This window comes from Aulonocara stuartgranti, assembly GCF_965226115.1.
Source record: "Aulonocara stuartgranti genome assembly, chromosome: 11".
Taxonomy (NCBI): domain Eukaryota; kingdom Metazoa; phylum Chordata; class Actinopteri; order Cichliformes; family Cichlidae; genus Aulonocara; species Aulonocara stuartgranti.
This window is the reverse complement of record NC_138947.1, coordinates 14771078-14782737: the sequence shown is the minus strand read 5'-3', so window position 1 is coordinate 14782737 and position 11660 is coordinate 14771078. Positions and strand designations below refer to the sequence as shown.

The window sequence follows — 11660 nt, the reverse complement described above, 5'->3', positions numbered from 1 at the left end:
CATGTTTCTCTTCAGAATACAGATGCTTTAGCAAGTGTAAAAGAATGAATAAGGTTACACTATGACCTCCACAGTCACCAGATCTCACCTCAACTCCTAGATAGGATTTTTGGTGATCCTCTCCACTTCTGCACCCGTTTGTGTGTCCCATCATATTCACTGATCTCACCATTTGAGGTACATTAAGTACCAGTCCTAACATTGGCCTCATCTTTTATTTCAAACATTTTGCACCGTTTTTTAACCCATCAGATATCCTCTCAGGGCTGCGCAGCAGCTCCTCTGTGTTCCAGAGTTTGATTTCAGTAATGGACCAAAAAAAAAAAAAAAAAAACAACTTTGTTTAAAACTAAAGATTCTGTTATTATGAAACCGAATTCACCTTTATATACTTAAATGTTAATGTCTTGTCAGAAATTCATCAGGAACAGCACTTAAGCTCATTTTCCTTTCAGTAAATAACTAATCTACTCCTCCAGATCAGCCTTCATACATTTCTGTTCAGATATAAAGGAGGAACAGGAGACTGAATCTCACAAACGAAGGACTTTATTCCACCACTGCAGTACTTCAGTACTACAGACAAGCAAATACATTCACACCTTTACTCCAAACCCAAGAACAGAGCAGGGAATTTGAAAAATAGAAAAGAAAAAAAGAAAAGCATTGGTCTCTAATTTAAATCTTTTGCTCTATGTGGGACCTTTCCTCAGGCGTATTATGGGGGATGGCTACATGATGAAACCAGAGTCACAGAGAATACAATGCCTTTTTGTACATTTGTAACTCAGGACTAAGAAGAATGTGGGCTATGCGACAGTTCAGCGACAGCCAAGTTTACTCCTTGCTAGCCATGTGGGCCATCAGGTCGCAGACACGGTTGCTGTATCCAAACTCATTGTCATACCTGGTGAAGAGGGGAGAGGTTAGCAGGAAACACTGGCAATAAATAGAAAGACATTGAAAGTAACCAGTGTTGAAGGCGTACCATGTGACCAGCTTGACAAAGTGGTCGTTGAGGGCGATGCCAGCGCCGGCATCAAAGATGGATGAATGGCAGTCGCCGTTGAAGTCTGTGGACACGACCTTTAGGACGGGGAGAAGAGTGTGGCACATCAGCAACGAGATCCACAGACAAAATGTAGCCATGAAGTGACAAAGTTTAGGGCGTACCTGGTGCTCTGTGTATCCCAGAATGCCCTTCATGGGTCCATCAGCGGCAGCCTTCACAACCTTCTTGATGTCATCGTATTTGGCCTGAAAAAGCAAAGCAGTTATATTTGCATTTTTAAAGAAAAAAAACACAAGCGGTGAACCACATGTGTAAATCTGAATTTAAAATCAAAGTCATCCACCCATTTTAAAAAGGAAATTTTTAGATCAATATTTTGTAAATTGCACGTGTGATACTCACTGGTTTCTCCAGACGGACTGTCAGGTCAACCACTGACACGTTGGGGGTGGGCACACGGAAGGCCATGCCAGTCAGCTTGCTGGGGGAAAAAATAAATAAAATGTTTCACTTGAGTACTGGAGCATTACAAAGCAAAATATTGTTTTAAATTGTACATTAGAGTAGTGTTTTATTTGCACTCACCCATTGAGCTCAGGGATGACTTTGCCGACAGCTTTAGCAGCACCAGTAGAAGCGGGGATGATGTTCTGGCTGGCGCCACGGCCATCCCTCCACAGCTTGCCAGAGGGACCATCCACAGTCTTCTGGGTGGCAGTGATGGCGTGAACTGTGCTCTAATAGACAAACAGAAAAATAAAAATAGGAGGACAATTAAAAATGTAGCTTAAACATAATATCTTCAAAACTGCTTAAGTGCTGTGTATGAATTCCTACCATCAGGCCCTCAATGATAACAAAGTTGTCATTGATGACCTTGGCCAGAGGTGCCAGGCAGTTGGTTGTGCAGGAAGCATTGCTACGGAGAAAGAACATCAGTCAAGTTTTAATTTTAAAATTAAATGTTTTAAATGAATGAAATTAATTATAAATGCAAGATCAGTAAAGACTGTCACAGCTTTCATTAGAACAGATGTGTAGTTGTTATTCATTGTGTTCAAAATATATTCCTAAATCTGTGATTTTGGCAGCAAAAACTCATTCATCTCCAAATATACCAAAAAGATTCCTACCTGACAACTTTGAGGGACTTGTCATACTTCTCGTGGTTGACACCCATGACAAACATGGGAGCGTCAGCGCTGGGTGCAGAGATGATGACTCTCTTGGCACCACCCTTCAAGTGAGTCTGCAGGATCGCATTGAAATCATTCAGTTTTCTTTTTGCACATCACATATAGCATACTACCTTTTTCTGCATTCACATTTTACATGATTTAGCACTTACAGAGGCCTTCTCAATTGTGGTAAACACACCAGTGGACTCCACCACATACTCTGCACCAGCCTCACCCCATTTAATATTGGCGGGGTCCCTCCTGAGGAAAGAAAATAGGGGTTATCCCTGAAACCATTACACAAATTAATAGCTTATACAAATATGACAGGCGAACTCAACTTACTCGTGGAAAACTGTGATTTTGTGTCCATCGATGACCAGCTTGTCTCCCTCAACCTTCACCTCGCCTTTGTAGCGGCCGTGGGTGGAGTCATACTGGAACATGTAGACCTAGAGAGGGGATAAGGAGAACTTTTTAGACAGGCTTCACAAAAACTGGGGGGGGGGGAATAAATGAAGTGTGTGTTCCTGGCTCCAAAAGCCCTCATTTTATATTTAATTTACCCAGTTTGCTAAAATGATCAAATTCATACTTACTGGAAATGGAAGGAAAAAAAAATCCAACAAGTATTTGACAAATAATTTTACTAGAATTATGTTATTCTAACATTCAGTCATACAAAGCTTGTGGTGAGTTCGAGCTAACGCCTTATATTCCTTTCATTTCCTCCTTGACTGACCATGTACTCCAGGTCGATGAAGGGGTCATTGATAGCGACAATCTCCACCTTCTTGGAGTGGAAACCAGCACGGGTCACCAGACGACCGATGCGGCCGAATCTGAAAAATGAACAAGAGGCGTTTCTCATTCTGGCCAGTAGGTGGAGACATCACACCACATTAAACTGACTACAGTCACGTATTTGAGTTTCGGTGAAATGAAGGCACTTGTTAAGATGATAAATACGAAAATAGATTTAAAAATAATAATAAATCAGAGCAGAGTTTGATATTTAGTCAGAGGCTTCCCTGTAACAGTTTAGATTTTTCTTTTGTGTGGGGCGAGATCTCCCCAGAAGACCTGACACCACAGTAGAAAGGCCAGGTGTGTGCTTTTCTCTCTGAGAGGCTAAAGTCGAAATTAACCTCCAATGTGGTAATCCTGGTTACGCAGTGCACTGTTTGAACAACAGCAGGGTTACTTTTTAACCACAGGTCCAAAACTCCGGGCGCATAGATACACTCTGTCCTAAGAGACCAGGAAGAGAGGCGGGTGGATGACAATTTATTGAAAACAAATGCGTAGATCCGCGTCAGAACACGTGCGCTCATTGACATTTAGGTATAGGTCGCCTTTCACTCGCTGATGACCCCGAGGTCAAAGGCACTGGCTATTTAAGATCAACAAGAACATGAGAACAGCCGGCTGTCACCATTTAAATAACACAGCAGGCTGTAGAAGGGAAAAAACCCTTTTTGAAGGCTAATTTTAAAAATAGACCCTCCAGTAAAGTGACAGGACAGAAGACCAGCCTGAGACAAGTTTTATGTAGCTGCTCCCCAATACTGAATAATGTGAAATGTTATGCATTAATCCTTAAAGTGCACTGAACTGCAGACTTGCAGTGTACTGGACTGGGCCCTCGTTTAAATAATCACACATTATTCCATACACTTGGATAGCATCTTGCATAATACCTGCATTCTTTAATACAGGAGTTCGTAAAACAAACTTTAACAAGCGTGGAAACCTGAGCCAAGACAGCGGCGTGGTAATAATTCCCCACTGATGAGAGGGATGTGGTGGTGGGAGTCGCAAAGAAAAGTCCAAAGCTGAACCTCAGTGTGCGTTGCTCATTTGGTTTAATTAGAAAGATTTAGAGGAAGTGAAGGGGATGATCATTCTTACCCATTGATACCGACTTTCACCATTTTGCCTGGGTTGGTCTAGTCCTCTGGAAGGAAAAATGAGAGGGGGGAAAAGGTAGCATTGCGAAATTTGAGGTACTTTATTAGCATTAAGTTGATGATAGCTGCTTGGACTGCAGGTTAAGATAAGTGAAGACAACTTCAAGAACAACATGTGAAAAGTATTCTACTGATAAGCTATCTGTGATCACAGTCCAAGTAAAACTCAAAGCTAATCTGCATCGAGGAAAAAACTTCAGACTTTGCAAAACTAAAAGCATAAATGACTTAATAAACATGTTAAAATCTCTTGTCCTGCTAAACTTCAAACGTAATGATGATGTAAAGTGAGTTTCTTTTGACTTTATGACCACGTGTGCTTTAAAATTGGGCACAATTAAGCTCGTGCAGATTTTTCCAGGTGATCTAAATCAGCGCGTTGAGTCATGCAGCCTGAAGCCAATAAATTATTTGAAGGTATTTACCGTTTGTGAAGGGGCTCTGCCTGTCTTGGGACTCCGGATGTGAGTGGGTAAGAGCAAAGTTAAGCTGCGTGTTTTATGATTGACCGAGGTGTGAAGCCACGCCCCCATCAATGGTGACCACTCCTCGCCCCGCCCCCTCTGAATGTCAAGGTTGTCAGATGCACAGAGACATGCAGAGTGGCCGCTGCAACTTTACTTTTAAAAAGCTCTGGTCTTATGATCTAAGCTCTGCTGCGCATTAAAGGCCTGAATCTGGGAAATGTTTAACTCATTTTTCATTATTCCAGCAGCCTGTGCCATCAGGCCTGCTTTGTGTTTCCACTTTTAAAAGCACCAGATATAGATACCAACATATTAGAGTCCTCAGATAGTGGACTGAAAAAAGAGAGGGGTCTCTCTCTGACCTTATCAGTAAATACAGACACACAGAGGGAGCAAACGAGGGATCAAATCTCTCCTTCATGGCTGTGACATTTACTGTCCAAAGACCATGACCCTTTGCTCTGTTGCTACTCTTCTTTTGCTGCTGCTCCATCCCTTCAGCAGAAGTCAAAAGTTGAACTTTGGTTACCTAACGTGAGCACATGATCACAGCGCGCATGTGCACAGGGGTAGATTTACTCAGCTGAATTTTGGCTTTATCAGGTTATTTGGTAACCGCTGAAACGCGTCATTGGGAGGCAGGTTATTTTGTCGGTGCTTAACTGTTTTCACTGTTGTTATCTGTTTTTTTTAAGTACGTTTTTGTCTTTTTATGGCAACAGTGTCGACACAGAAAAGAAAGGAGGTCAAGATATATTAAAAATAAATCCAAATAATGAGGGTGTCACTTTAAACCATAAGGCCAGTCAGTCCCAATCTCTCACTAATACCCCCTGCCACTATACTGGGCCTTAGCAGCCAGCACTCCTGATAGTGAATCCAAACCTGGCATGGCATCTTGTCACCAGAGAAGCATTTGAACTTGCAACACTTTGCAGGTCTAACTGAATAAAATTGTAATACTTAGTAACTTTTATTTTCCAACTCAGCTGCCCACAGGGTCCGCAGCAGACCTGCAGACGTGTCGTTCTGCACCACAGCTGGACAGTGATGGTTTGTTTTATGACTTCTGTCCAACAGTTCAGGCATAGCTGAACTACCACCACCCCGAGTGCATGCATGCCAGTCTTGGCCTCTGCTTTGCAGCTTAAGGTCAAAGAGGGGAAGTAAAGGTCAAGCTAAGATTAGACACAAGCTGCCTAGTCAACACTTGGGCCATGTCTGTACTGTAAATGCTGCCTAACTCAGATCACATGTTCTTTTCATATTACAACAGTTAAACTCGACCCACTGTAGACAGGCAGCAGCCACACAGCCACGGAGTAAAACAAGTGTGGAAAGGACTGTTTTACTTAAGAGAAATGTGAGTTATTACTCAGCTAGAACTGAGAAATGTGTTTGAACAGGAACTTTAAACTAGAATATCTACTGTAAACAGGCTCTTTTTTTGTTCAAGTTTATTTTATCAGCAGCGGGAAACAAACTGTATCAACTGCACATCAGTGATCAGCATGCAGGCACGTCTGCAGGGAGGAGAGGCCTTCAGCTACGTTTGTACAATTTGTCTCCTTAAAGCACAGTGCAAAGTCCAAAGAGCAGCTGTGTGTGGCAACGAGCAGATGAACAAGAGGAAATTCATACTGCCATCTTGTGTTGTGGTTCAAGCAGCCACCAGGTCAAGCTCAGATGAAAAAGAAAAGGGACAGTCTTAAAATTATTTCGTTAAACCCTAAAAAGAAACCAAATTTCTACAAGAGGATTCAGCCAAGACTTACGTATCCATACAGACTGTAAGATTCCACGTATAAGGCTGATGAACAGTGAACATACAACAAAAATGTAACTTTTTTTTTAGCAAAGGTTAGAGTTTGGGGTATGCTAGCAGGGTTCTGAAGTGAGGAGACTTATGGGACCAGTTTGTACTCATAAATCAGGAGCATTCCTGCAGTAGAAAAAAAGCCATTTATAATTAGAACAACACGATCCTAACAGTTGTAACGTGCGGTGGAGATGAAGCCAGCCGCGGAGGTGTGCAGGTGGATAGCGAATGAGCAACAGCTTCTGACTTTCCAAAAAGTACTCATTTATTTACAATATCAAAAGTAAGTGCTACCTCTACCACACATTACTGAAGAGCACACTAGTCCGCGTACACACGGGAGCATCCATTACAGGAGGAGTGCGAAGAAGAACAAAAAGGGGGTGACACCAGTCGTGAGACAGGAGGCGCCGCCATGTGGTGATACACTGCATTACGATAGCAACTGTTACACAGTCAAGCACAGACATGGCTCTGCCCTGTTGTCCGGGTGCTTTGCTGCTGTTGGGAGTGGTAAATCTGTGTTGCTGCCATAGTTTATGCTTTATATATCAGGCGAGTTACAAGAAGAGACATTCTCTCAGGGAGTAATTTTAACGCCTGTTAATTATTGGAATTTCCAATAAGACAATGGCCTCAAACGTGAGTATAAGTCAACTAAAGCTTTCTCCAGGCATCCTCCCTGAATGAAAATCTTTGGCAAAACACCATGTTATGAAAAAATCATCCACCCATACATCCAGTTTCTTAAAAACAATGGGGCTCGGAGCTTATCCAGTTGTCATAGGTCAAAAGGTGGTACGCCTTGGACAGAGTTCCGGTCTATCTCAGGGCTAACGATGAGATACAGACATTCACACCCACAATTTTGAGTTACCAGTTAACCTAAAATGCATGTCTTTTAAACTGTGGGAGGAAGCCAGAGTACCCAGAGAACCCATGCAGCCACAAGAAGGACATGCAAACGCCACACAAAAAGGCCCCAGACCCAGTGTTAACCACCACACCGCCGTGTCACTTCATGCTTAATTCACCAAAGTCATAGCTGGTGTGTTTTACTTTATTATAATCAATAGAATCATTTATAGTAATGGAGATTTTTTTGTTGGGAGTGACGGAGATGAACAGGATTAGAAATGAATGCTTCAGAGGGACAGCTCAGGTCGAGCAGTTTGGAGACAAAGTTAGAGAAGCAAGGCTGAGACGGTTCGGACATGTGCAGAGGAGGGACAGTGGATGTATTGGACAAAGGATGTTCAGGAGGGGGCTGCCAGGCAGGAGGAAAAGAGGGAGACCTCAGAGGTGGTTTAGGGATGACAGAAGGTTGATGAGAGAGGAGGATGCTGTGGGATAGGGTGCGATGGAGGCAGATGAACGGCAGCCAAAAGAAGAAAATATACCCATTAGAATCACTTGCAGGTTTTCTGGGTAAGTGAAAGGCTGTGGCAGGAAGAATATGTTTTTAGAGATGTACATTTATTTAAATGTTAGGAAATTGTGAAAAAATATAAAAAGGTCATAACAATTTCTCTCAGTTTTTGAGAGCCTTGATCAACATCTTCAAATTGACTTTTGAAGATTCAAACATTTGTAGTCCCTCAATGTGTGAAAAACAGAAAACAGGTGGAACCAGAGAAATGCTGGCCATTAATTTTCAGTCAGCTGTTTAGGCTCTGATGATTTTCAGATGTTAGTAAGCAGTGATTTGCCATTATAAAACATTTTCAAGTTTCTCTAAATCTGCAGCTGGTTTGAAGGATCTTGAATTTTAGGACACAGTGAAAACCTAACATGTTTTTAATGCGTACTACATGAGCTCCTCACAAGTTTGTGCATTACCAGCAAATTACGTCATAGTGTCGACTGTTAGATTTGATATACTTAACAATGAACATCCTTACTGTATGTTAGTCCCTAAAATATGTCGATTTTTACAACTCTGTTACTACACAGATTATTTTATGCATTCACGCCATCTAATTCTGTAAGCATGTTAAATCAAATTCTATTTAAGCTTATAGGGAAAAAAATTAGCATTTGTTTTTCTTCCCTGGGAACTTTGTTGTAATGCCAGAATAAAAAAACAGTTTTGGACGCTGCAGCCGATCTTCAAATGTTGACCGCTTTTGCCAGAACGACGAGGGAAGAAATGAACTTCCTCCAACAGTCATGAGAAAAAATAATTTAGAAGAGTTATTATATCTGTCATGAGAATTTGATGCTCTGTTTTGAAGGACAAATTGAGATGACGTGTGTGAATACAGAATGAACCATGTGGGCTTTTTAATGCAAGGAAGGAACTGGATTTTATGCGGGGTTGAAGTTAAAAAAAACAACAAAAAAAACCCCAGAACGCCACAAATGTCAAATCCATTTATTCATGCAAATCATAAGTAAACAAAAATAAATTGCAGAAATTTCTGATGCCATCATTTTTTGACTATCCACATCTATTACGGCTGCTTTTAAACAAAATCACCTGTCCACAAAAGGTCTAAACGTTTACAGAGTTGCAGACAAAGCTAGAAGTACGGAAAATGCTAAATTACTTGAAAAATAAGCCCAGAAATTGATGGTGATCATTTGATGTAAACACAGCACACATGTTCTAATATTCAGGTTAACATTTAGATATGGAATAAACTGTGAAGCATCTGATCTACACTGGATGAAACCACATTAGCAGCACTGTAAGTTTACACCATACTACACGCATGTAAACATCCTTCTCTGCAGGTGAATGCCTATGCATGTGTGTTTCCTAATAATCTAAGAAGGATGTAAGCAGTCTTTAGTTTCCTCCTCTGTCTCCACTAACAGCCCAGTCCACTCATAGACCCGATCCGATCCAATTTCAGGCCAAAGCATCCCCGATTCCACCCCCTCCGTGACCGGTCCGGTTCTGCTCGCTTTTGGTTGGCCAGGGTGCCCTTCAGCAGACGGAGCCAGGGGGTCTCGGGCTGAGTTTGTGCATCAGCCCATTTGGGGTATTCAGCAGCTTTGGACCCGGAGGAGAGGGTGGACTGCTCCTCTGCTTGGCTGTTGAGCATGTTCTCCAGGTCGTCAAGGGTCAGAAGGTCATTGTAGCGTTCCAGAAATTGCTCCACAAACTGCACAGTGGAAAAAAAGAAGGAGAAGATGATGAAATTTAATTGTCGGGGAGTATACAAGGGACAATAATTCAATCAGTGATACATTTCATTACTCTCTCTCTGCTTATTCTTTCCTGTTCTGCCTCCCATCCTTTGTGGACTCTCCTTGATTCACTCTGAATTCTCCTCAATCTATTTTTTTTTTTTTTAAATCCAGCCCTCCACATCCACTCCAATCTCCTCTTGTACCTGCACAGCATCAGGAGAAGGATGCAAAGCACGAGCCTCTGTGATCTCCAGGGGAGTCAGGAGGAGCAGAGCGGCACAAAGCAGCACAGGGCACAGCATGGCAGCAGATGAGGATGAGGAGCAGGAATAACTGGAATCACACCGGCTCAGAAGATTCAAACACTGATGAAATCCTGGAAAAAAAATTTTCATTATTCAATGTAAATATTTTGATATAAATACTGAATCTCCACTAATACTCCACAGATTGTTTATTTGACAATTTAGTGTCTAAAACACATCTTTTATTGTGTGTTCACAGATAAACATTGCTGCGCAGTAACAAGTGACGCAAGGAAAATATGCACAGCAAATATAATGTATGCACGGGGCATCTAACTGAAGGCAACTGGTAGTAAATCGAGGTCAAAAGAACTCAAATTCATGAATCTTAGAAAATAAAATTGACATTTGTAATTGTTATTTGAAAGAAAAACATTTCATTTTTGCAGCATCTTAAATTTTAAAAATAAATTAATAAAAATAAATAAATTGAAATATTAGAATTATGAATAAAGAGCTTCTAAAATGTTAATTCTCTCTATATTTTTACAGATATCAAAAAACACTGTCTGGAGTTACTGTGTAGCGATTTTATTTTACATTCTTTAGGATATGCTAATTCTAACACAACTATGAAAGAGGAAATTTAAGAGCGCTCACCTGTTGTTTGGTTCTTTCTCAAAGCTCTTGGTGTCTTCTGTTATTACAGACTCTTCTCCATCTCCTTCGGTCGCTCAGCTACCTCTCACTTGTTGGCACCTGCTGGGAGCATCACTATCTCACTCAACTGGCTCCTCCTATTCTTCGCCTTCGCTCACTGATGGAATTGGAGGGATGATTTTCTTCCTCTTGCGTCTGTCCCTTTGGCAGTGGCTGAATGCTGGGGCATCAGCTGGGATGCTGCAGAGGTTTTGTAGAGCCAGAGACACCCTCCGCCCCCAAGCACCACCACCCCCACACCATCTTCCTCCTCATTTTTTCTTTGGAGTGATGTCATAGCCTTGTAGAGTCATTGTCATTGCCAAGGTGACTGTGTAGTTTGGACCATGTTAACCAACTGGCCTCAGCCTAAGCTGAGGTCAGAGGGCTGCATTCAGCTGATGCCTTGTCAAAAGTGACCAGTGGCTATAAAGCTTTGCATATTTCAGTCACGACTTAATCTGAATTATACCTTTCCCATGTGGTGACAACACTCTTTGTGCATATTAGCCACCCTCTCTTTCCTTTGTCTCCGTGGTCTTTCCCAGCATGCACTGACCTCCCCTCTCTGTTGGGTTAGTTACAGTCTGTCAGTGCCATCTGCTGTCGGACCCCCTGCCGACAAATTACAACACCATCAGGAGCTGCGCGATCCAATGCATTGACCTTAAAGGTCAGCAGCCTGTGATTATTTCAAGTAAATAAACCCAGATCAGATCAGATGTTTCAGTCTTAATCTTTCACAAACAAGAAATTCATCTGTGCACAGTACCAACTAAAGTTTAAAAACTAAACATTTACTTCTATTTGCACACTTAGCACCCACTGAATACATTTAAACCATAATTTGTCCTCTGATAAAAACTGAGCCGCTTTTGCAATCACATTGTTATCATCCTGCGGCTGGTAAGTGTCTTTACATAACGTATCAAATCGCACATACAGAAAAACGCACCCCTCTCATGTTTTCGGAGGACAATGTGTGGGAGAGGGAGTAGGCGAAAAGGAGAGATTAGTGATGAGGCAGGGGGGAGGAGGAGGGGAGGGGGGTTAAACTACTGTGTGTGATGTCAGTGGAGAGAGGAGCGCTGGAAGAAAAGTAGGCAGGGGAGAGTAGGAGGAAGAGAAAGGG

The 11660-nt window shown here is 41.9% G+C and overlaps 2 protein-coding genes and 1 long non-coding RNA gene across 3 annotated transcripts; 1 reads left to right on the top strand and 2 right to left on the bottom strand.

The window, feature by feature from the left end:
- Nucleotides 1-531: 531 nt before the first annotated feature.
- gapdh (glyceraldehyde-3-phosphate dehydrogenase) lies at nt 532-4658 on the bottom strand. Its single transcript, XM_082552584.1, has 12 exons — nt 4586-4658; nt 4102-4147; nt 2933-3032; nt 2536-2642; nt 2361-2451; nt 2146-2261; nt 1850-1931; nt 1598-1749; nt 1415-1493; nt 1174-1257; nt 989-1086; nt 532-907 (listed from the first exon to the last, which is right to left on the bottom strand). Exons 2-12 carry the CDS (start codon nt 4122-4124, stop codon nt 838-840), a joined length of 1002 nt encoding a protein of 333 aa, XP_082408710.1. The 5' UTR covers nt 4125-4147; nt 4586-4658; the 3' UTR covers nt 532-837.
- A 4148-nt stretch (nt 4659-8806) lies between these two features.
- nppcl (natriuretic peptide C-like) lies at nt 8807-9886 on the bottom strand (the record flags this gene model as incomplete). Its single annotated transcript, XM_082552588.1, has 2 exons — nt 8807-9556; nt 9788-9886. The coding sequence occupies 2 exons, from the start codon at nt 9884-9886 to the stop codon at nt 9260-9262; spliced, it is 396 nt and encodes a 131-aa protein (XP_082408714.1). The 3' UTR covers nt 8807-9259.
- Nucleotides 9887-9911: 25 nt separating this feature from the next.
- Nucleotides 9912-10627, top strand: LOC309717769. Its single transcript, XR_014279810.1, has 3 exons — nt 9912-9987; nt 10089-10191; nt 10539-10627. It is a non-coding gene; the product is annotated as an uncharacterized lncRNA (long non-coding RNA).
- The last annotated feature ends 1033 nt before the right edge of the window (nt 10628-11660 follow it).